The sequence below is a fragment of the Suncus etruscus genome, chromosome 7, assembly GCF_024139225.1.
Source record: "Suncus etruscus isolate mSunEtr1 chromosome 7, mSunEtr1.pri.cur, whole genome shotgun sequence".
NCBI lineage: Eukaryota > Metazoa > Chordata > Mammalia > Eulipotyphla > Soricidae > Suncus > Suncus etruscus.
The window spans coordinates 119,189,609-119,215,864 of NC_064854.1; the positions used below are offsets into that span (position 1 = coordinate 119,189,609).

General features: G+C 40.6%; 1 protein-coding gene across 1 annotated transcript; it reads right to left on the minus strand.

Annotated features, from left to right (window-relative positions):
• Positions 1-1,753: 1,753 nt before the first annotated feature.
• Positions 1,754-22,197, minus strand: LZTFL1 (leucine zipper transcription factor like 1). The gene is made up of 10 exons (XM_049777409.1): positions 22,077-22,197; positions 16,971-17,095; positions 15,528-15,722; positions 13,672-13,732; positions 10,920-10,991; positions 9,958-10,023; positions 9,797-9,874; positions 5,110-5,286; positions 3,888-3,991; positions 1,754-2,735 (listed from the first exon to the last, which is right to left on the minus strand). Exons 1-10 carry the CDS (start codon positions 22,077-22,079, stop codon positions 2,717-2,719), a joined length of 900 nt encoding a protein of 299 aa, XP_049633366.1. The 5' UTR covers positions 22,080-22,197; the 3' UTR covers positions 1,754-2,716.
• Between the last annotated feature and the right edge of the window lie 4,059 nt (positions 22,198-26,256).

Genomic DNA, 26,256 nt, shown 5'->3' on the forward strand with positions numbered 1-26,256 from the left:
ATCTAAATGCTATTTTGTCTAAATATCTTTTGTTGCTATTTTTTTATTTATTTAATTGTTTTTATTTTTGAAATTCATATGAGAACAGTCATGTCTTAATTTCATATGGAAAAGCTTTAGGATATAAGCAATATATACATAAGCAGAAAGAAATAATGCCAAATTTTTATAATCAAATATATATAAGAGCACCAGACATTGAAAAATGTAAACATGTCTACAGACTCAGTTTATCAGAATGAAAATAGATAGCAAAGACATCATTAATAGCATAACAAAGTCAATACAGAACAATATATTCCTTAGAGTTATGTAAGACCCATGAAATGACCATAAATCATTTAATACAAAGTCAAAATATAATAAGAAAAAATAACAATGTTGAATTGAAGATATTAGTAACAGAATAAAACCTTACTTTTATTTCTGTCTATGAAAGGCCTAAGTCATAATTTTTCAGGTACCTGGATTTTTTAAGGAAAACCAAAACTGTATTACTATAATAGTTATCAATACTCAAATTATCCATTCAGTTTAGTACACTTGAGTTTAAGTGATGCTGCAGTCAATATTCTTGGAAACCCAGTGTATATAGCCTGAAAAGTTTCTCAGTTAAATGAGATAGATCTGGAGACTAGGAAACTCTTCAAAAAATGATATTTTAAGAATGCCTGGAGGCAAAAGTTAAGAAACAAAACAAGATAACACCAAAACACAGAAAAAGTTTACAAACAAAAGAAATGATCATATCAACTTCTCAAAAAAAATATCATACTTGTTTGTCTGAATGAGGGCCTGGTTTGGTTTAAAGTTACAGAAATACTTTTGAGCTTGTTATGGAACTTGCACACATTTTACAGAATACTTCAAAAGTGCAACCCCAAACCCCAAGTTGAAAGTCCGCAGAGCAATATAGGTTTCCCAACACACCTTCCTTCCTTATGGATATCAAACTAACATGGGTGGAAGGGAGGTAATAAATGGTTTCTATAAGCTCTAGTCATTTAATCTAAAGTTCAGTTTCTGAACTATGAGATAACCTAGATACTGGTTCAGAAACAATGGAATAGATTTTTGGAAACAGCATTAAATTTGGGCTAAAGGACTAGGGGGATAAAATCAGAGCCTCAACTAAAGTGCTAAAGGACATAGAAATTGCTAGGGAAAGGTAATTGAAGAGAGACTATGTAGCCTGTGCTGACTGACTGCATTTACTACTTACTTCTTCAATTCTTTCTTTTTTTTGTTTTTGGGCCACACCCAGTGACACTCAGGGGTTACTTCTGGCTATGTGCTCAGAAATCGCTCCTGGCTTGGGGGACCATATGGGATGCTGAGGGATCGAACTGAGGTTCGTCCTAGGCTAGTGCACGTAAGGCAGATGCCTTACGGCTTGTGCCACCACTCCGGACCCTAATTCTTTCATTTTTTAAAAGACTGTCCCTGTGTCCTTTTAGGGGGAATTATCTATATCTTCATAATCTGTTCCCTTAATAGTTTTAACATAAAGCCTATGAAAAACAACAAATTCCAGGCTGACATTAAAAGATTTAGTAAAAATAGCAACAGTCCTCACCCACTGAACCAAAAACTTGCCTGTAGGAACAAAAATCTTCATTTGTAGAAGTGGAGAAACTTGTCCTGGCAAATGGCATTCATTTAGAGGGTGACACTGGCCCAGAAAGTGAGGATAATTACTTTGTATGTAACGTAAGGAATATTACTTATAAAATAATGCAATCAAAAATATGTATTTTGATTGAGGTTTTACTGTTTTATGGATTCTATTCTGTTCATAAGCACAACATAATGTTACAGCACACTAAGAGGATGACTAATTTCTAATCCAATCACTCAAACAAAACACCTCCCAAAACAACCAATCCATTCAAAATGCACTTCTTGTATATATAAAGTATATATAAAGAACCTCAAATCAACAACTGAATCTGAGATTGGTAACTGACATCATAGCCTCAATAATAGTGTTCTTATTCAGCAAGTAATTTAGAAGTATAAAGGTTACATTTATTCTAAGTCTAGAGACCTTCTCAATGAAAGTAGTGTAGGATATATCTGACTTCTTCATATCGATATACTGACTCATAGTTATGCTCCAAAAACCTGGCTGCATTTTCTCTGATAAATACGAGACTTAGACACTGAGGAAGGTAAGAGAATCCTCATGGTCACTGTTAACTCTTTATAGTTGGTAAAAATGTTGCTACACTAGTCTGAATTCACATTTTCAGTGAACTAATATTGAATAATCACATAGAGAGATTAGATTTTATTTCTAAAAATAATATTCATCTGTAATAACTGTCTAATAATTAGACATTTACCCTGGGGAACGCACAGAATAAACAACGTTAACTTTCAACATTGAAAAGGTATATTCTTTCTACTAATTCAAAAGACTAATCCTTCCTCTCTAAAAATCTCTTCTTTATATAAAGTATGGTGATATTATTTGAGCTAGGACTCTGGAGCACTTGGCCGAAAGAGTTTGGGGCAACGCAGAACAAGTAAGTTCTCAGTTTTCTCAATCAGGCAACTAAAAATAGGAAATCTAATTTTAAATATTAGAAGCAAAGTCTAAATATTAACAAATAAAAAAGAGAAATATTAACAAGCTGCTTCAAAATACATGCCTGAGATGAGAAACAGCTCATATTTTCATGTGTGGCAGCTTTTAGATGAATTTATCTTGTTTTCAATCTTCAGACTCGTATCTGGAAAGAGTTATAGTTAAAGTCAGAGCATAATTTCATGATACTTTTTAGATGCTGTTACTAAGTGAACTTACCTGAAGCATTTTTTGCAACTAAGCCCAGTAATACTACATTTTCCACTTAAAAAAACACAACAACACTGCTCTGACAGAAGTCAGATACACAGAGACCCAAAGAGACTCCCAGCAGTACATAGGAGAATGGAACAGATAACTGCTAAGACACCTTCAACCCCTGGGCTCTGGATGTATTTAGATCTATGGCAGTTTAGTCGAGAAATTCAATAATTATCCTATGAGTATTGCTCAGAGCTGGGGATGAAGAGTTAACAAGTCCATTTCTCTGAGAACTAACCTGATTTTTGGACTCACTTCTTGGTCTGTCTTCCTGGTACTCTGATAAAGGTGAAACATCAGCTGAGTTTCCAGACAGAAACCACTGATTATAGGAACAATCCTAGATAGGCTACATGTGCCATAGGACTGTGGCTAGGACTGTGAAAATAAAGGAGCTCTGGCTTTGAGGATGCTCTGTGTAGTGAGTCCTGTAACTGGACAGGGACCTTGACATCATGTGGCCCTATCAGACACACTGGGCCCAAGATATGATGGCATTCTGGGTCAGTGTTCAACTGTTTTATACCAGTGGATTGGTGCCTGACTGCATGTAGCCCATGGGCTGGCAATTACAACCACTACCACAGATAGAGACCAGTAGTTTTCAACCTTTCTATACTGTGGATGGCAACTGGTCCCCCAGGCTGGTTGTTGAGGAACCATGTTCTAGGCCAGGACACCAATTGTGTGGCCTCGGTCTCCTGAATCTATGGCCACGTGGGTGGGAGAAGTGATAACAGTGAGGAGAATGCCTAATGACTAATGGTTTTTAGTTTCCCCTCCTCTGTCCTGTTGAGCGACTCTGTTGCCCAGAACAGCCTACTGTAGTTGTGTAAGACAAGCAAAAAGTCAGGTGGAACCTCAAAAGTAGCCTGAAGGGTATGATTGCTGAGACTAGGCCAACCCTCCTCGCTTTCCTTAAACACAGACTTCAGGACAGCAGATTGAGCAAGCCCTAACCCTCATCTCTCTGGACACAGGCTCCCACAGAATGGGAACAAACATCACCCAGCAGGGAGGGAGCAGCAGGGCTTACTTGGCCAGTCTTTTCCTCAGGTCTTTGATTTGGTCATTTTTCTTGGTAAGAATCTCTTTCATGTTTCGATAAGCTGCTGTTTGTTGAAATTTCTTCTCTAATTCCTGATAGTGAAAAAAGTTAGCATATTACAAAAACATCACAAATCTGATGAAAATGTATGTTTTATGGTTCTAATTTTACAAATATTTTGCTTATGTTATTTTTTCTCTCTTTTTTTCCTCCAGCACTCCCAACCAGGAGTGCTAGGAAGAATAGTACCAGCTTGGTTCTGGGGGTGATTGAGCCTCCAAGATGCACACTAGCCCTTTGAGCTATCTCCCTGTCTATTTTATGATATCTTTTGAGAAATTTATAACATTAAATCTACCTAAACTTTAAAACTACTTACTTTTTGGGCTGGAGAGACAGGACAGCAGATAAGGTGCTTGCTTTGCAAGCAACTGACCTGGGTTGGATCCCCAGTACCCCATCAGGTCTCCTGAGTTCTGCCAAGAATGATCCCTGTTACAGAGTCAGGAGTAAGCCCTGAGCAGTGCTGGGTATGCTCCTCATCCCATACATATACTCAAATGTTATGTCAGAAAGACTGTAACACTTCCTCTAGTTCAATGTTAGCAAATAACTCAAACACACTATGCCTGTGACATGGGAATTTATTTGCAATGGAAAACAAATTTTGGTGTAAGAAAAGCACAGTTTTGCACCCAGCTGTCCTCAGAAGACAGTTTGCTCAGGGCCAAACCTGGGACTCCTGCACTCAGAAACTCTAGGTTCTGCTCCAATTCTCTATGCACCCCCCCCCCCGCCCCCAACAAGCTTCCTGTTCATAGAGTCTTATCAATACAGTAAAGAATCAAGTGCTTGTCAAATCTCATATAAATTAAAAACTGACAATGAATTTTTGTTTATTTTTTAAAAGGTCATCAGCCCTTTGACAGGCTGAAGAGAAGATAAGAAGAGCAGATGAGGGTACAGGGAAAGGATTAAGCCATCTGTGGAGAAGTGTATTACTACTCCATAGAAAGTGAAGATATCATCACAGATACTTTACTACCAAGGAGAAAAATGGCAGAGCCAGAAAGGAGGACATTTTAGAGACACTATTGGCTAAGTCTTGAGAAGAAATACGATGAATCTGAAGTTCTCCAATGTTTCCGTTCATTATATTGGATCTGAGTCCAGAGTCGATTGCTTAAAGGGACATGAAAACAGATCTGACCTTTTCTGCCATGCTCAGCTGCTCCTGAACCCTGAGGAGGTCATGCTTGGTTGTGGCCAAATTCTGCTCCAGAGACTTCTGGTTTTCCATATTATCCTGAAGTGTCTTCTGAAACTCACTCTTGAGAGTAGCCACTGAATTTTCCAAGTCATTCAAGTCTTGGGCCTTTACAAGATCCTAGGAAGAATATAGCATTTGCATTCTAAGTAAAAACTGTTTGAGGGTGATGGTTTCCACATCATAGAGGATGAAAGTAAATGTGTTTTCTCTTGTGGGTGCACCTCAGCTTCCCTTGCCAGTCTGTGTGAATTTCAGTCCTGTGGGGATACCTGCTAGCGTGCCTAGCTCCCCTTGGTCTTCAGTGCAAGGAGCACAGCAGATTGCAGATCAGTGGCCACTGATCTCCTAATATGTAAAATGAAATGTGACTTATGGGAATTCTCAAGAGGAACAGAAGATAGTTCCTATAGCTGGCAAATAGGTTTTGTTTAGAAAAGTTAAAAAAAAAATTCCTGGGCCCAGAGAGATAGCACAGCGGCATTTGCCTCACAAGCAGCTGATCCAGGACCAAAGGTGGTTGGTTCGAATCCCGGTGTCCCATATGGTCCTCCGTGCCTGCCAGGAGCTATTTCTAAGCAGACAGCCAGGAGTAACCCCTGAGCACCGCCGGGTGTGGGCCCCCCCAAAAAAAAATTCCTGGTAGAGAATTCTGAATGACATAGGTGTAAAGAATAATAATAAATATAATGTAATGTAATGTAATGTAATATAATATAATATAATTATAATATAATATAATATAATGAGTATATGTTTGCACATGTTTCAGCATAATATAAGGTTCCCATATCTTGGTTTTGACCTGATAATATTTTTATTGTTTTTTAAAATAATTTAATTGAATCACCATGAAATACAAAGTTGTTCATGATAGAGTTTCAGGAGTACAATGTCCAACACCACTCCCTTCACCAACACTCACTTCCTACCATCAATGGCCCCAATTTCCCTCCTCCCCTACCTCCTTCCTGCCTTTATGTTTCTTCTCTGTCTGTCTTCCTTTTTTTCCCATTAGAGACTGTGGTTTGCAATGCTGGTACTTGAATACGTTTCATGGATAACATTTTACCTCCTTTCAGAAAGCACCCCGTTCTTGTCCAATGAGATCATTTCCACTTGTCACAGAGGTTTCTTCTCTGCTCTAACTGTACACCCTTGCTATCTTTGGCAATTTCCTACCATGGACCAGGACCAATTTCTTGGACTTCATCTCTACTATCTTTGGGTATTATTACCATAGTAATGACCTGATAACATTTTTAATTATTCAGTGGTCCTCAAACTATGGCCTTCGGGCCACATATTGTATTTGTATCTGTTTTGTTTCTTCATTGCAAAATAAGATATATGCAGTGTGCATTAGAATTCATTCATAAGTTTTGTTTTTACTATAGTCAGAGCCTCCAATGGTCTGAGGGACAGTGAACTGGCCCCTGTTTAAAAAGTTTGAGGACCCCTGGATAAGATGATGTTATAGAGCTGGAGAGATTGCTAAAGGGATTAAGTACATGTCTAGTTTGACCTAGTTTGACTCAGGCACCCTTACGGTTCTCCAGCACTGACAGAAGTGACTCCTGAATAACACGATGGGAATAGCTTCTGAACACTGCTGAATGTGACCCTAAACCTAAGCCAAACAAAACAATTAAAAATGGTTATAATTATTAAATATAGAGATGAAACTTTTCTATTGACAAAAGAAAAAATCCTTACTCATATTTGAAATCTCATCTTTTTAAGGGGAAGAACCCCCCAAGCAATGCTCAGGGTACTCAAGTTCATTCTGGTGATACTCCACCAATATGGCCAAATGGCCCAATGTTCTGCCCAGTGATGAGATGCTGATCTGAATCAATGGTTCTGGGGGCCACCGGGGCCATTTCTGTGGTGCTCAGGGTCCTCCAAGGACAAATAAGGACATACCTGGCAAAATCTGACAGAGTTAGTGATGGAACTCAAGCCATGGAGCTATCTTCCCCAGCCCCTAAAATCTGATCTTTCATTGTGATTAGTAAAGCTATTTTGCTTTTATCAAAATCTTTTATTTTCTTTTTTAAAACCGGGTTAAGAAAGCGCTGTATTGGGCCAGAGAATAGTATGGAGGTAGGGTGTTTGCCTTACATGCAGGAGGATGGTGGCTCGAATCCCAGCATCCCACATGGTTCCCTGAGCTGAGCTGGACAGGAGTGATTTCTGATCGTAGAGCAATGAGTAACCCCTGAGTGCTGCCGGGTGTAACCCAACCCCCTTCTCTCCCCCCCCCCAAAAAAAAGAATAAGAAAGCGCTTTATTGGCAAAGAAATGGCAAGTTAAAAGATGACAGACTCACATTCTCAAAGTAATTACCTTGCCTTCCTGGTAACAAGAAAAGGTTTATAAAAGAGAAATAAAACAGAAAAACATGGTTTTATCAAGGGGGTTGGTTATAGGCCAGTGAATGTTAAGGTGATCAATAAATTAACTATGGGCTGGTCCCTTAAAGTTATATATATTCCAATCATATCTACAAATCTACACAAAGTAAGGGGTAAGGCTAATTTGACAATTACTATCCTTACCTATGGGGTAAAGGAAGACAAGTTTTTGCCTAGACAAGTTTTCAGGTTTCTTGTAATAAATTTAGCCCCCTTTGGGGGATTTTTTTTGTTTGTTTGTTTGTTTTTGGGTCATACCCAGCGGTGCTCAGGGGTTACTCCTGGCTGTCTGCTCAGAAATAGCTCCTGGCAGGCACAGGGGACCATATGGGACACCAGGATTCGAACCAACCACCTTAGGTTCTGGATCGGCTGTTTGGAAGGCAAACACCGCTGTGCTATCTCTCTGGGCCCTGGGGGGATGATTTTAATCCCCCCTCAAAGAACAACTGGACTAAAGTATAGAATGGCTTTTAAAACTAATTAATCATTTCTAAACATTTAAAATTCTTTTTTTTTTTTTTTTTTTTTTTTTTGGTTTTTGGGTCATGCCCAGCAGCGCTCAGGGGTTACTCCTGGCAGGCTTGGGGGAGCATATGGGATGCCAGGATTTGAACCACCGACCTTCTGCATTTCGAGGCAAACACCCTACTTCTATGCTATCTCTCTGGCCCCACATTTAAAATTCTTTTACTTTTTTGAAAAATTATAATTATCGGGGTAGAGAGACAAAACAGTAGGTAAGATGTTTGCTTTGAATGAGGCCAACCCAGTATTCCATAGGGTCTTATCTGAGTGAAGAGCCAGGAAGAAGGCCTGAGCATCACCACTTGTGGCTCAAAACCAGAAAAGAAAAAAAATTATAAGGATTCATGAGTATTTGTTTTATGAATTTATGGTGCTTGATATGTATTTGAAAATCATATATTCCTTAATCATTTTAGTCATATAAATATTCTATTTTAAATATTTATTGATGAAATGATAGTGTATAAGAATGTTTTCCCCAAATATGGGGAAGGGCAAAAGAAATGAAGAGAGTAAAGGTAGGTTTGTAGCTGAGCTGGGCTTGCCATGATGTTTGGTGAAGTCCAGTGATGAGTGCCTGGAGAATACTGGACTATTCCTTCTTTCTCCACAGAAACAACAAAAGCCTTATGTAGCAGATTTGGGTGTTGTTCACTAGGCATTTGCAATAATAACAGACCACTAGAAAAGTGAGTTATGCATTGAAAATTCACTTGGTGTCTCTGGAGACATGAAATCCTGCTACAAAAATGGGATCTCAGTGAGAGGTGATGTGGAGATAGGACTGTACATATGGTGACTTCCAAGAGGTAGAGCTCAACAAAACTATACTCCTCAGTCAGTGCTGCAGGTCAATTCGGAGGTATACTTTTTTTTTTTTTTTTTTTTTTTTGGGTCACACTCGGCATCGCTCAGGGGTTACTCCTGGCTCTATGCTCAGAAATCACCCGTGGCAGGCACGGAGGACCATATGGGATACCGGGATTCGAACCACCGTCCTTCTGCATGAAAGGCAAATACCTTACCTCCATGCTATCTCTCCGGCCCCTCGGAGGTATACTTATCACACAAATACCTCACAGAGATAGATTTGAAGATTCATGACAAGAAAAATTCATCCTATTTTACAATACTCATTTAATGCAACTTAATGAAGTTGGTTATTATTGTTTGGGGCCACACCCAACTTGTACTCAAGAGGTTTCTTCTCGTTCTGTGGTTAGGGATCTTTTTTAGTGGTGCTCAGGGATCTTTTTTAGTGGTGCTCAGGGATCATATGGGGTTCCAGGGATTGAACCAGGCCAGCCACATACAAAGCAAGTGCCTTGATAGCTGTAATATCTCTCTGGCTCCAAGTAAGAAGTTTTGTATAATACCACATAAACAATAGAATAAATTCAATCAACTGGAAGCTCTTCCTATCTTCATTTTCTTCCCACTATAATTAAAATGCCAACATGAAAGGAGGAAAACTTGAAAAAAAATCAGCAGCCAGTAGCTCTTAGGGTATGTAAGACATGGATGAGGGGAGCTGGTTTTTGCTAAGCCCTTCCTGGACAAGGAGGTCTTGGTGAAGGCCAAAGTGGGAAACAGTGGAGGTGAGCATAACGAACTGAAACTTGACATTAAGTTTACAACATTATTCTATTTAGAAAATGGGGGTAAATAGCTAAAAGGTATTTTACCTTTTGATCTCCTTGATCAAGCTGTAAGTTCTGCAGGGTTCTTTCTAATTTCAATTTCTCATCCAATGCATTTGTGGCCTGGAAACAAGTTAAAACAAAAACACTAAGTATGTAGTCTGTGAAGAACACTTTCAGTACTTTGTAAAAGTGCTCTCATTTACCTGTACTTCAGTATTCTTCAGTCTTGACTTCAATTTTTCATTCTCTTCTACAAGTCTTAAAATTTCCTTTGTGAATAAATTCAGATTTTTATTGTTTGTCAGTTACTTTTTCACAGCTGAAATTATATCTTACTTACATTTTTAATTTTTCACTTGAACCCAATTGTCCACCATTCGATTATCTTATCCCAAGCCCTTCCATGGGTCTGACAAAGTAGAGGCCAAATATCTTTGGTCCTAAACAGCTCTCTCAAGAGTCACCTTTCAATGCAATCTTACATCTGACAAATTCTTAATCCATACTCTGTGCTCCAGCACACACACAAAGGGATCTGCAGTCTGGTCAATATTAAGCCAGCCATCTTGGCTGCCTTGCCCTCCCCTCTCTTCTCAGTCACAGTAATTTTGATTTTATTTTTTGCATTTCACCCTCTGGTAATCCCTCAGAGCCTGGCCTCACTATTTTCATTCACATAGAACTGTGTCTTCTCTGCTATCCCAAAAACCCTATTATTCAAACTTATGAAAGAAAAAAAAGTGACATCTGTGACACAAAGGTTAGGATTTTTCTGTTTGTATCTCCCTTCCCAGTGAGATGATATGGTTTATGAAGGGATAAAAGAACCTTAGCTAGTATACTGCTGAAAATTAATAGGCATTGTGAAAAATATTTGCATATTAATTTTTGTATATATTCTAATAAAAATACCTTTACTGTTCTCACAGATCCTAAATGTCAAATGTCCATCAATAAAAATGGCATTCAAAGGTCTATGCTTTTCACTTCACCATGACAAGTTGTAGTCTAGAGATGCTACAATCTTTACAAGAGAAGGACACCCTCTTCTGGTATCACTTGGTAAATGACAGTGATGAACTAATTACACTTCTCTCTACCTTGAAGTTGTACAGCCAATGAGAAGACAGAGTTAGATAGCAATTTCTCAAAACAATGCTGTTACCTTGTTTAGGAGTTCTGATGTTCCATGTTCGTTAAGTGGAGCAAGTTTTGGCTTCATGATATCTATGATGGGCTAAAATGAAATAAAGAAAACCATACTGCAGTCACCATATAAAAAATCACCAGCAATCTCTGAACCTCACACTTTCTAAGCAGAAGATACTATGCAAACGAATCTTCTACTATATCAATTGTGCGAGGGTGAACATTTATAAAATTTTTTTAAAATTTAATTAAAGAACCATGGTTTACAAAGTTGTTTTAGGGCCACACCCAGCAGTGCTCAGGAGTTACGCCTGGTTCTGCACTCAAAAATTATTTTGGGGGCCGGAGAGATAGGAGGTAAGGCGTTTGCCTTTCATGCAGGAGGTCATCGGCTCGAATCCCGGCATCCCATATGGTCCCCCGTGCCTGCCAGGAGCAATTTCTGAGCCTGGAGCCAGGAATAACCCCTGAGCACTGTCGGGTGTGACCCAAAAACCACACACACACACACACACACACACAAATTATTCTGGTAGATTCCAGGGACAATATGGGATGCCAGGGATCAAACCCTGATGGGTCGCATACAAGACAAACGCCTACCTGCTATGTTATTGCTCCAGCCCGTTTTACAAAGTTCTTGATAGTTGAGTTTTATGCATATAGTATTTCAACACAAATTTCATTACTAGTGCTCCCAAACTCCATCATTTCGGGTGAAGATTTTTGGTGGTTTGGCTCTCTACTTTATCCCAGTGCTAAGATAGTATGTGACCCATGATGCTCCGTAGAAGTCAGATATAAAAAGGGAGGTCACACTGGGAAATTGCTCAGAGAACTGGAGTACATGCTTTGCATGTAGGAGACCTAAATTCAACCTCTGGATACCCAGAACACTGCAGTAAGAGAAGCCCCTGCACATCTGAATGTGGCACAGAAACCAAAAGGAGAAAGGAAAGCCATCTTCCCCATCCTAAAAAAATATAGCTGTGTAGTATTCTATTGTACAGTAAGGGGAGAGGTTGGGGGAAAAGACCATACTAAAGGTGACATAAGATACTGGTAGAGGGCCCAGAGAGATAGCACAGCGGTGTTTGCCTTGCAAGCAGCCGATCCAGGACCTAAGGTGGTTGGTTCGAATTCCGGTGTCCCATATGGTCCCCCATATGGTCCCCCGTGCCTGGCAGGAGCTATTTCTTTTTTTCTTTTTCTTTTTTTTTTTTGGTTTTTGGGCCACACCCGGTAACGCTCAGGGGTTACTCCTGGCTATGTGCTCAGAAGTTGCTCCTGGCTTGGGGGACCATATGGGACACCGGGGGATCGAACCGTGGTCCGTCCAAGGCTAGCGCAGGCAAGGCAGGCACCTTACCTTTAGCGCCACCGCCCGGCCCCGCCAGGAGCTATTTCTGAGCAGACAACCAGGAGTCACCCCTGAGCACCGCTGGGTATGGCCCAAAAACCAAAAACCAAAAAAAAAAAAAAAAAAAGATACTGGTAGAGGATTGGGAAACACTAGGTTGCAGTGACTTTACATCAACATCATAAACTTAAACATTACTGTAACAACCTAAAATGTAATTAAAAAGTTATGAAAGAAAAAGTGAAGCTGACCAAGAGGTTTTTTTTAGAAAAGGAGGACAACAAATAAGGAACAATATCACTCCTCTCTGGTATTAATAGACAAGAGGAGGGATACTATATATGAGGATAAATCCTTGCCATTTGGCCACAAAACTGAAATTGCCAATCTATGGAGGGAGAGAGTAGGTTGGGAGTACAGGGTGGTAGGAAGAGGTAAAACTGGAAGTGATAAAAAGACAAAGGAAGGGAGACTTGCATTTTGGTGATGGTAAAGGGGTAGTAACTTTGTAAGCCAAAAGCATAAATGTTAACCAGTTACCCCACAATACAAGATTTTGTGTGAAAATAAAGTACAAGTTTTATTTTTCAAAATTTCAAAATAGGAAAAATAATACAGAGAAGAAGAAATAAAGGAAGGAGAGAACTCAAAGCCAGCTGACTGAGATTCTAGTATCTTGGCCTAGCAATTCAACCTATGGGAACACAAATAAGACTGTGAAATCCACATTCTTGGAAAAACTGGTGTTGATGAGGATTTAGGCAATTACACTATGGAGGAATACTAAATTGACGGCAATTTAGCAATATGTATTAAAACAGAAAGAGTCCATGCAGTTTGACTCAGAAATTTCTAATCCAGAAATTATAATAAAGAATAACTAGAAAACTGTACATGAGTTAATTTCTCTGGTGTTTTACTATCCAATACCAGGATATAGTGCCTCTATATAAAGGAGAATCAAGCAAATGAGACTCATTTATAGAGAAACAGGTGCTTATTGTAATTGCTATTATTGAACAGATGAGGAAAACAAGGCAAGACCCAGCCATTTCAGGTCACCTGTTTGGGGTCACCCAGCTAGAATATGACAGCAGGATGGACTCACACAGGGTTGACTTACCCCAAAGTTTGAACTGCATCATGTGAGTGAGACTTTATATGGCTGTACTCTGACTGACGAAGGTTTGTATGGAGAGGGTGGGGGGACGGGGAGAGGATGGGCAGGACCAAAGAAAGGAAAATTAAAACAAGTCTTGGCTTTTCATAGTTACTCCCCAAATTGTCATCTTTGCCAAAGAAATGTGAGAGGCTTTTTAATGAGAGTTCTCATGTTAAACTCTAAATGAACTGAAAGAATTAGATAGTGGTGTTAGTAATATATTTAATTGAAATGATTAAAAATTACCTTTTTATTTGAAGACATGAATTCTGATTTTTCAAATTCTGCAACTTGTTCTAATAATTCTCTTGAAGATAAAAGCAAATGTGAGAAAATGTTTGTTTTAGTTCAAATTAGTTTAGTAGTAAATACAAGAATAAAATTACTAGTACCAAGTTCTTACATTCCAGAGAAACAGAAAAAGCAAGGGATGAAATTTCAACACAACAAAAATCACACTTTAAAAGCTAAGAGTACAAACCGCATGGATTAGGTTCAAATCTCCCATAGTATCCAATGTACACTGTCAGAATTTTAGTACAGTATGTCTGACATTTTAGTTAATTCTCTATTTCTCAGGCTCCCAAGACCCTGTTCTCTATTATACATAATATATACTGGCAGCTGAGTAAGTGCTCATGAAAGACAAATTGACTTTAGTAAAGTAGTCTTGGAAAAACCGAGCTAGTCTGTGATGACTGTTGAGAGTGTCTGACATCTACTCAGAGTTTGCTGTGTTCTCCAGAAAGACAAGATGTTTCTAGGATGACTTGTGTGGTGATTTCCTTTTATTTGTGAAAAAAGAAAGCTGCCCATATAAAAGCAGAGAAAGCCCATGGCAGGAACTGTTCTTGCCAGTTTCTTAATAGGTCAATATCTCCAAGCGTTCAGTCACATACTGACAGCTGATGTGGTTACACATTTGCTTCCCTCCAGGGCCTGTCCAGTGGTGCTACACTGGCTCCAGAGGAGACGCTGAGTTGCAGCTGTGTTTAGAGAACAGCCCCCAACCCCGACCAGCAATCAGGCCTCTCTCATTTCTGACATGTCTTTCAATGTCACCATCTTTACAAAATTAATACATTTAAAATATTTTCTATTTTAGGATGCAGGAAAGTATTCTTCATTATTTTTAATTTTTATCTATGTCCATGTTTTAGGCCATACCCCGTAATGTTCAGGGGCTATTCCTGGCTCTGCACTCAGGAGTGATCCGGCAGTTCTGGGGAGTAGTTGAGGAGGGGTATCAATGTGATAACAGGAACTCAAACTAGGGTCAGCTACATATAAAGCAATAAGGCAGCCAGTGTCTTGCCTCCTGTACTTTCTCTGGCCCAGGGGAGTGTATACTTTTATATGCAACTATTTAGAAATAAACTTCAAATATGATTTGTTGAGATTATGCTATTGGAATCAAAAAAAACATTTTTTTTTTTTGGTTTTTGGGTCACACCTGGCAGCACTCAAGGGCCACTCCTGGCTAATGCTCAGAAATTGCCTCTGGGATGCCGGGACTCGAACCACCTTCCTTCTGCATGCAAGGAAAATGCCTTACCTCCATACTATCTCTCTGGCCCCAGAATCAATTTTTTAACTGCTTCATAACCTTTATTTCTTGACCCAGCTCTACAGCTTATTTTAATTAGTCATCAGTATAACAATCTGTAGAAGGATCAGTTAATAGCTGAGGAGCATGTCCCTAAATCTTTTTATTTATTTATTTATTTATTTTAGTTTTGGGTCACACCTGGATATACGCAGAAATTTTTCTTGGCTGAGCACTCAGGAATTACTTCTGGAGGTGCTTGGAAACCATATGAGATACCAGGGATTTAACCCATGTTGGCTATGTGCAAGGCAAGCAACCTATTATCTCTCCAGTCCTCAGGTCCTTAAATCTTGAAGTTCTTATAACACATATAAACAACAGAAACAGCATTTTGAACTTAAGTTGAGTGACACTGTCACTCAGGAAACAGATGCCTTGCCATTGCCTAACTCAAATTTTCTCATGCCAGGCCAAGAAAGACAATGACATTCACTAATGTTTAAGACTGTACTTCAGTCTTTACTGCTATAATTGCAACTACAAACTGCATTACCTGTTTTCAAGTTCAGAGATGTCTGTCTGCAGCTTAAGGTACCACTTCTCTGCTTGGGAGAAAAGCTGCCGCAGGAGTAATACATTGGTGTAGGCTGTGTTGATGAGCTCAGATTCCACCTCACTATGCACCACGGCTTGTAGCCCATTCAGGACATCGGACACTTCATCGACAGTGAACGTCTCCTCCACCAGCCTAAAAATAACAGCCCAGTTCAAACTTTCTGGATTAAAGGCAAAATCCATGACCCAAATAGAACATAATGAATGGCACTTAGCATTTTGAAGACTTCCAAAGAAATACCCCTAACTAATTTAATTTATTTTTAAATTCTCACAATGAGAAGTTTGGGTTGATAGAACATTTTGGAGTCATCTTCTTCAATCCCCTTCTTAACAGAAGGGAACACAAGCGCAGAGAGAAGTGACATGCCCATGATCTCATCTCACTGGGAGAGACTCTCTCAAATGCTGTGTCACTGTCCAACTCAAATTTTCTCATGCACTAGCCCAAGAAAGACAATGACATTCACTAACGTTTAAGACCACACTTCAGTCTTTACTGTTATAACTGCAGCTATAAATTGCATTATGTTTTCAATTTGGGAGGTCTGCCTTACTTTATCACTTAATTTATCACTTCACTGGGTGAATCACTTCTCATAACCTCAGCAACATGCCCAATAACTAAATTTGTATGCTGGGGTGATGTAAAAACTAGTGGTTTACCACTGAACTACATCCCTGACCTAATAGCTGAGTTCTTGAGATTGCTTCTGTGCATACCTCATTCTTTTTTTTTTTTTTTTTTTAATATCTTTACTTAGGCACCAACATATTTGTAGTTGGGTTTCAGTCATAAAATGTACACACCTCTTCACCAGTGCAAGGCAAGTGCCATATCCCCTCTGGCTCTTCTAGAAGTTACTAATCTTCTTCCTGGAATAACTAATATAGCTAGCAATCATTAATCGCATTCATTTCAATGTTTTATCTAACCCTCTGGAGTTTTGAAATCTAAGAATATGTGCATGTTTGATAGTAGATGCTTCTATCACAATCTGTGTGTCTAAGAATTGATGGATAAAGAAACTTTGGTACAATGGACTATTACTTGGCCATAAGAAAAGATAAAGTCATGAAATTAGCTGCGACCTGGAAAGACCTGTAGAGTATAATGCTTAATAACATTAGAGGGAGAGTGACCAACTCAAAATTATCTATCTTATATGAGGGATATAAAGAAACATAATGTTGGAATAATGAATACCAAAACACAATAGAATTTCTTGAATTTCACATGCCCATGACTCTTAATGGAGCTGCTCATAGTGAATAATTTCTCATTGACAATTCCAATAAAGGTTCACAAAACCTCTTTACAGTCCCCCATATTGCCATCAGAGGGGACCCATGTTCCTACTTTTTTTAAAGTCCTTTATACCTGCTCTCCTTTATGTCTTGAAAGCAGGAATCTACTGTTTTGAGTCTCAGGCCTCTTTTTGAACGAGCAAAACGCATATAATTAATGACTTCATTTTGATGATGCTCATTTAGGCCCAGCTCTGCCTGAAAGAGAGAGAAGCAATTTGTTAGTCTTGAAGATGTGAGAAAAGAGCCAACAATGAAATATGCTAGGTCCCCCATGGTGTTCGGTTCATCATATTCCTTTTGCCCTGGGCTTATGGATGTGCAACTAGATAAACCAGTTCTTCTTTCAGTCAGGTATGCCACAGCATGACCACTCAGTAGCAAACAGGAGCAGAAGAAATATGGGCTATTTCAAAGCCTGGACCTATGGAGTATGCCTTTGCCACACTAATCTATTGAGACCTGAAAGAGGTGTAGCTTGTCTAAACCAGAGAGAAACAATGGTCCAGGTTGGGGGAGCAGCAGATGAAAGGGTTGCTTACTGGTTAGTGGCAGTTTAATGTTTAGTGGCAGCAAACCCCACTCTCCCCACCCCAATCTACTCACCTGAGATTAGCAGTGAGAGGGCTGTTATGTCAGAAAAATAAACATTTATGCTTAAGCCCTTAAGCCACTGTTTTGTATGTGTGTGTGCTTGGGCCAAATCCATTTATGCTTAGGATTTTCTCCTGGCTCAGGGATCATTCTTGGCATATGCAAGGCAAGTGCTCTGCTCACTGTACTAATCTGATACATTGAAAAAATACAGGTGTGGGCCAGAGCAATAGTAAAGCAGGTGAGATACTTGCTTTGCATTTTCCTGACCTGGGTTTGATCTTCGGCATCCTATACGTTCTCCCCCTACCTCAGCTCACCACGATTGATCCCTGAGTGGTCATGAGTAAGCCCTAAGAACTAACTGCCAGGTGTGGCTCCAAAACCAAGCCAAACCAAATCAAAAATATAAATGTATCAGCTTTAAATATATATATATATATATATATATATATACACTTGATTCTGAAGCAGTCGTTCACGGATTTCTATTTTAAATTAGTTGAGAGATTAACAACTATAAACAAAAGATTAATGACATTTTTATATCTATACTGAAAATAAATTAAGTAGCTATGTAAGGTAAGATGCATCAGAGTTACCTTTATTTTATGAATATCTAGAGTCAGAATCAGAGTCAGAATCAGAGTTAGTACTTAAGTAAGTTCAGCTAAGATGCTTGCCTTACGTGTAGCCAATCATGCAAGCCAATCTTGTTTTGATCGCCAGCACTGCATATGGCCTCCTGAGCAACATGAAAGGTGACTCCTGAGCAGAGCCAGGAATAGCTCAAACACCCCTAGGTGTGGTGTGACACTCCTCAGCCTCCAAAGGAGAATCTAGAATAGCCTTTCTCTGGGAGCTGTTGCTAACTTCCAAACTTCCGTGGCTTCTCCCCTGCAGCATAAAAGATTGCCTCCTACATTGTAAAAACCCACATCATAGCCTCTGAGCATGACATGACATCCTTTACCCAAGTCTGACCACAGCTGTCCACAACTTCCCCACATCCAGACATCTCTGACCTCCTCTCTGCAGTCTACCTCACCTACTTTGTTCCTTGAGGTACCCCCAAACCTTACCCAGCACTTTAAGATCACTTCTTCATGGGGCCTTAATCAGTCTATTTCCAACTTTTGAAGAATTTTATTTAACCAGTTAACTGCCACTTTAGCATTCAGAAGGTTTCCCCTTCCCTTGAGATAGTATGTAAGACTAGATAAGCCTCACTTATGCTAAAAGCAAAACGCAAGTCTCCCAGAAAGGTAGGTTGGGGGGCAGGAGGGAGACTGATGGAGGGTAGATACCAGTGAAGGGATGGATGTTCAGACACCATACAACTGAAACTGAATCATGCTCTGTAACTTTGTATCTCACAGTAACTCAATAAAAATGAAAAAAAAATTTTAAATGCAAAATTCCCCTTAGCTTTCAGTGTTTTTCTATTTCCCTTCTGCTCTTTTAATCTCATTACCTAGTCCTTAAACCCGCAGGCTTTTCAACTTGCTTCTGTATTGTTTACCAGCAATATCTTAATTACAAAACCAATTGACATGACAGTTACTTTGCTCTCAACTAACTTCCTCCTTTCTTTGGTTTTTGGGTCACACACTGATATACCCAGTCACTACTTCTGGCAGAGCTCAGGGTAACATATAGGATACTGGGGATCAAACCCAGTTAGCTATGTCCAAGGCAAGTGTCTTACCTGCCGATCTTTCTCTCTGGCCCTGATCTGCTCCATTCTTTATCTGCTAGCCCCAGCTGTCTTCTTCTTCTTCTTTTTTTTTTTTTTTGGTGGTTTTTGGGTCACACCTGGCAGTGCTCAGGGGTTATTCCTGGCTCCAGGCTCAGAAATTGCTCCTGGCGGGCACGAGGAACCATATGGGATGCCAGGATTCCAACCGATGACCTCCTGCATGAAAGGCAAATGCCTTACCTCCATGCTATCTCTCCGGCCCCTCCAGCTGTCTTCTTGATCCCATTTGTAGATTCTTCTTGGGTCTTAGGGTCTTTGCACTTCTTTGTATCACTTCCTGGATATTACACTTTGAGAATTTGTTTCTATTGCTAACTATCTGTATATTATTCTCAAGAATCCAAGGTAGTCTATAGATGTGTATCACAGACTATATGAACAAGTCACTTCACCAAGTCTTCCCCTCCCCACCATAACTTTGTTTAATTTGGTTTTGGGTGGCGGGGACTGAAACGAGTGCCTCAAACATGCCAAACGTTCACTCTATCATGGAACTGCATCTCTAGAACTTTTCTCAGACAAGTATTTTAGTATTTATACAATTCATGATGTTACATTTCAGTAATTTTGGGGCCAAAGAAATAAGATTGCACAGTGGGTAGGGCTTTTGCCTTGCAAAAGTGATTATTGTCTTGAAATTGTGCCATAGAGAAAAGGAGATTTGGGTAGTATTGAAGTTAGGGTTCATGCCTTGCCTGCTGCTGGCTATAGTGATCACTGGTACAGTATGGTTCCCCAGCATCACTAACGGGCAACGACGAAGACTCCTGAGCACCAGGCGGGTGGTCTAGGGAATCTCGGGTACCAGTTCTGCAGAACCCTATGGGAAATTCCAAGACTGGCCAAGAATCTTAGGTACTGCTTAAATACCACCCCCATTTCCCCAAAAACAAAGAAAAGGAAATTAAAGGTAATATGAGAAGGTTCCCAGAATTATAGGAAATGAAAGTAACGATAAAGATGGACTCAATTGAAAAGAACTATTGTATATTAAATATTTAATACAATGACATGTAGTTTACTTGTTTTTCTGTTCGTTTGTTTTTGTTTCTGGGTCACACCTGGCAGCGCTCAGGGTTTACTCTTGGCTCTATGCTCAGAAATCGGCCCTGGCAGGCACAGGGATGCCAGGATTTGAACTACCGACCTTCTGCATAAAAGGCAAATGCCTTACCTCCATGCTATCTCTCCAGCCCCTGTAGTTTACTTGTTTTATATGCAATTTCTCATCTGTCATTTAAAAAAAAAAACCCTAGTATTGATTAATACCTGCAATTCACTAATGAAGTAAGTGTGCCTCAAAGCCTCAGTGGTTACTTAGAGACACCTCTTATCATTTCTGCAAGCTTGTTCTTGGCATTTTAGTGAAACCCAAGAAAAAACAAGTGGAGCGGATTCTAAGCTCCAGAAGGGCAGGGATTGGCGTCTTTTGTTCAGTCCTACCCTCATCAAGCTACTGTTCGGAACACAGGGTGGACCAAGCCTTCTGGTGACAAGGGTGTGTACTGCAGCAGCCTTTTGAGCTGTATCCCGTCAGAAAGTCAGATTTAATCACATGGGTGTGTAGTGCATGTGTGTGATGGAGAAATGATATCCATCACTGTGTGCCTGTGCCTGTGTGTGTGTGTGTGTGTGTGTGTGTGTGTGTGTGTGTGGCCCATCAGAAAGTTGGATTCAATCACATGCGTATGTGCAAGATGGAGAAACGACATCCATCACTGTGTGCCTGTGTGTGTGTGTGGCCCATCAGAAAGCTGGATTCAATCACATGTGTGTCTATGTACGTGATGGAGAAATGAAATGCATCACGGTGTGCCTGTGTGTGTGTGTGTCCTATCAGAAAGTTGGATTCAATCACACGTGTGTGTATGTGCGTGTTCATGATGGAGAAGTGACATCCATCACTGTGTGCCCGTGAGTGTGTGTGTGTGTGTGTTGTTGTTGTTGTTGCAAGTCAGCCCCTGAAGAGGTTGACTGATGGAGGGATGGAGGATGAGGCCTTTCTCCTCCAGCTCGGACCACGCGTCTGTTACCCCTGTTCAGTCGGCGGTTCTGAGGTGAATGCGGTGGGAAGAAAGCCAACAGGCAGTCAGGTTTTCGAAGAAAACAGCTCTTTATTCCATGAAGAAGCCGAAGCCAAAAGGCCTAAGAATAGGTCAAGGACAAAAAGCCCCTCGCCTTCACAGACCCTTGTTTTTATGCCCCAGAATCAGATACCACCCAATGGTGGGAGCAGAATCAGGTACCACCCTAGGGTGGGGGCAGAATGCCAGGTCACACCCTAGGGTAGGGCACAATCACCGATCAGGGTAGGGTCAGTAATATAATAATCCCATTAAAATGTTTACATACACAACAGTGTGTGTGTGTGTGTGTGTGTGTGTGAGGAATGATTGCATGACATCCATCACAGTGTGCTTGTGCGTGTGTGTGTCTGAGTGATACGGAGAAATGACATCTATCACTGTGTGTGTGTGTGTGTGTGTGTGTGTGTGTGACACGGAGGAATGATCACAACCCATCATCCATCACTGTGCGCTTGTGCGTGCGTTTCTGTGCGCTTTCTGCCAACTGGAAGCTCCCTCCCCCGGAGAAGAGAGGCGGAGTCGTGCGGTGGGACGAGGACCAGGAGAGGCCTTCAGCTTCACCTGCCACAGTCCAAAAGGCTTAGACGGGGGCAAAGAACTTCCCACATCCGGGGAACTTCCTTCCACTCCTCGGGGAGGCCTAGTAGCGCTCGGAGCCCAGGGCAGGGCATCACTCTGGGCCACCCCTCTACCCGTCGCCATCCTCGGCGCAGGAGGGCGGCAGAGGCCCGCTACTCACCATGACGGCAGGCGAGGGTCCGAAGCCTCGAGGTGACGAACCGCCTCAGGCTCAGCCCGAACCAGGCCCGGAGGGTTGAGGGGTGACGGGAGCCCAGAAGAAGACCCGGCGGGAGAAGGAGGAGGAGGGCGGGTTGTTTAGAAGCCTTCGGTTGCTATGGGAACGCAGACACGTGACCCAATTTCTGCGTTTTCATTGGTCAGCAGGCTCGCGGCCGGAAGTGCGTCGAGCAGGTCGCGGACCCCGTTACCGGAAGTGAGTGCCTCTGTGCAGAAGGCCCCGTTGCTGCTGGTGGCAATACCCAGCTCGGCCTCTAGGGGCCGCTACGCTGCTGTGGGCCGTGTGGAGGCGCGTGGCTGCGAAGGGCCCTGTTGGCCTCAGCTCTTAAGGACACAACTCTCAGCTTCACCAGTTTCCCGCCTGATCTTTCAACGGCCTCTTGAGGGGGCGGCCTCTGGCGCAGGCCCCATTTTAAGTTTTGTTCTCTAGAGCTTCCTCCCTGATTCTAAAAGGCGTGTTTCAGTCTCACCCTTCCTTCCTTCCTTCCTTCCTTCCTTCCTTCCTTCCTTCCTTCCTTCCTTCCTTCCTTCCTTCCTTCCTTCCTTCCTTCCTTCCTTCCTTCTTCCTCCTTCATTCTACTCCTTCCTTTTTTATTTCTCCTTTCTTCTTCCTTCCTCCCCTCTCCTTCCCTTCTTCCCTTCTTTCTCATTCATTTTCCTCCTTCCTCCTTTCCTTCTTCCTTCCTTTCTTCCTCCTTCCCTTCTTTCCTTCCCTCTCTCATTCCCTTTTCCCTTCCTTCCTCCTTCATTTTTACTCCTTCTTTCCTTCATTCCTCCTTTCTTCTTCCTTTCTTCCTCCCTCCCTCCCTTGCCTCCTTCCTTCTTGCCTCCTCTCCTTTCCTTTCCTCTCTCCTTCCCTCCCTCCCTTCCTCCTTCCTTCCTTCCTTCCCTCCTTCCTTCCTTCCACCTCTCCCTCCTTCCTTTCTTCCTTCCCTTCTTCCTTTCTTCCCTTCTTTCTCCTCCCTTCCATCTTTCCTCCCCCTCTTCTTCCCTTCTTCCTTCCTCCCTCCCTTCCTTCTTCCTCCTTCATTTTCCTTCCTTCCTTCTTTCCTTCCTGCTTCCTCCTTTTTCTATCTTCCTCTCTCCCTCCCTTCCCTCCCTTGTTACCTCCTTCCTTTCTTCCTTTCCTCCCTTTTCTCCCTCCCTCCTTCCCTCCCTCCCTCCGTTTTTCCTTACTTTTTTCCTCCCTCCCTCCTTCCTTTCCTCTTTCTTTTTCCTCTTTTTTTCTTTCTCTATTTCTTTCTTCCTTCTCTTTCTCTCTCCTGTTCTTACTTTTGTTGCTCAGGCTAAGATTTTTTTTAGCTTGTAATTAAATCACCATGAGATACACCGTTACAAATTTGGTTATGATAGCCTTTCAGCCATACAATGTCCAACACCCTTCACTAGTGCATATTGACTGCCACCCAGTTTCCTTCCTGTCCCCCACCTTCTCTATGGTAAACTTCTTTCTGTGTCTCTTTCTCCCTCCTGTCCCTCTCTTTAGCCATTATGGTTTGTAATATTGTTACTGAAGGAATATCATGCATATCACTCTCCCTCCTTTTAGCAACCAGTTCTTGTGCAGAGCAGTCATTTTCAACTATTGTCATAGGCATTCCTTCTCTGCCCTAACTACACTTTCTGCTGTTTGTGACAAACTTCTACCATGGACTGGTCCTTCTGTTCCTCCTCTCTATTGCCCTTGATATTATTATCATACAATCTTTTGCCCCTTATATACCCCAAATAAGTGAAACAATTATATGTCTATCCTTTACTCTTTGATTTATTTAACTCACTATAATATTCTCCATATCAATCCATGTATAAGCACATTTTATAACTTCATTTTTTCTATCAGCTACATAGTATTCCATTGTATAGATGTACCACAGTTTTTTAGCCACTCATTTTGTTCTCAGGTACATGATTTTCCCCCCAGATTCTGGCTATTAAAATTATGTTGCAATGAACATAGGAACACAGAGAGCTTTTCTATGTTGTATTTTTGTATTTCCAGGGTATATTCTTAGGAATGATATTGCTGGGTTATAAGGAAGCTCAATTTCTAGTTTATGGAGGAATATCCATATTGTTTTACAAGCTGCTGTATTATGACATGTCTTGGGGTATTTTTATTTGGCTCTCATTAGCTGGTATATTTTGGGCATAGAAGGTAGGCACATGCTATCTTTTCACTTTTGGGAACTTCTCTGAAATGATACCTTTGTTACTTTTTCAGAGAGGTTGTCTTCCTGGACCTCTGGGTACAAAGGGAAAGTAACATATAACCCCACCACACTTAGTGAGCATCATAAAAGTATACCTCTCATCAGTGCAACCTTCCTGCCACCAATGACCCCTCCTCCCTCTTTCACCACCCCTTGCATTATTTATTTTTATATATTTTTTTATTTAAGTACCAAGATTACAAACATGATTATAGTTGGGTTACAGTCACAAACAGAACATCCCCCTTCAGCAGTGTAACATTTCTCCCTCCCAATGCCTTTTCTCCCCTTCCCATCCCCTGCCTGTATTCGAGACAGGCATTCTATTACAGTTATTTGTTTTTAAGTTCAGTAAACTGTTTTTTTTTCTTAAAGGATAAGGGTTAAAAAAAAAACAATAGTAAAGGAGTGACAGCAATCGCTGTTGTTTGCATAGGCCCAGAAAAATATGGGGAAAATGGGGAAAAAAATCCTTGGCCTGATTACAAGAAGGCCTCACCCCAGAAGTTTATTGGCATAAAACCAACTCTGGGTTCCAGGCATACCAGTCTGTCTACCCCGAGTCATGCTTCGTGGTCCTGGTGAAACTTTTTCACACGTAAGCTGCTGTTGGTATCAGGTTCCTATATTTAAAGATTCTGGCTTCTATGCATTTCTTTCATCGAAGTCAGGCTGATGTGGAGCATCATCTAGTTTTAGCACACCATTAGATGCAGAGCAATCTGCCCTGCAAGCAGGTTGTTGCTGAGTCATCTGGGTGTTGAGAGCACTCTTTGGAGCAAGTCAATGCCAAAGCAGTGGTAGGTCTTCCCTGGTTGAGGTTTGCATCCTGGTAATGTTATAGACCAGTGGTGGGCAACCTTTCTTTCCAACTGAGTCAAATCTCGCCAAAATCACAATTAAAATTTATTTTGAGAGCCACATTTTTAAAACCAAAAATACATAGGATGGTACACTGTTTTTAGTTTCAATAAATTTTTATTGAGAATATTCTGCATGCAAGTATTCACATAGGTCAGGAGAATACAAATAACACAACTAATAAAACAAAAACTTTAGAATGATATTATTTATCGATAATGTTAAATTCCATAAAATTTGCCTACAATGTAGAGAAAATTACATCCCGACAATGACTGACAAAGTCACAAACACTAATGTGAACATTGGCCTTGCTTTTCCTTGGATAGTTTGAGTAAGTCAGGTTTTTATGTTGTTTTTAATTTTAGGTACGATTCCAGGTTCTCATCGATGAGACGATTTCTCAATTTACTCTTGATAAGATTCATGCTTGAAAATGATTGTACACATAAATATGTAGACCCGAACAAGGAAAGAACAGCAAATGTTAGCTTTTTTAGTTGATTATATGAGTCAGGAATACTATTCCAGGTGTTAAAAATCAACATATCTTCCTTCTCCAGGTCTTTCAAAGCAGATTACTTGTGCTGTGAACTAAGTTCACATTTGTGTTTCTCCAATATTTCTAAATTAGCACAAAGATGTTCAAATTTCGAGCTCCACAGTTCTTTGTTTTTTAAATCCAGCAATTGCATTTCAAAGTTGCCAGTGTCGATATTAAAGAGAGAAAAATTTAATTCCATTCCAGTGGCATCCAGAGGTCTTTTTTTAACAAAGGCCAACGTCACTTTGCTGTTTCTGAAATCCTGAAACCTCTTGAGAAAAGCTTCCCTCAAATTTAAAAGTGCTGTTTTAAAATAGGTAATGCCAATATCAGAATTATTTTCTTGGCGATGTTTCAACAGGCTTGGAAAGTGAATCAAAGTTTCTCTGTCAGAATCTTGAGCAAAAACAGATAATTTGTTTTCAAACGAAATAACATCTTCTAACATCGAAAAAATTGTGTTTCCTTTCCCCCGTAGTTTATGATTAAGCTGATTTAGATGT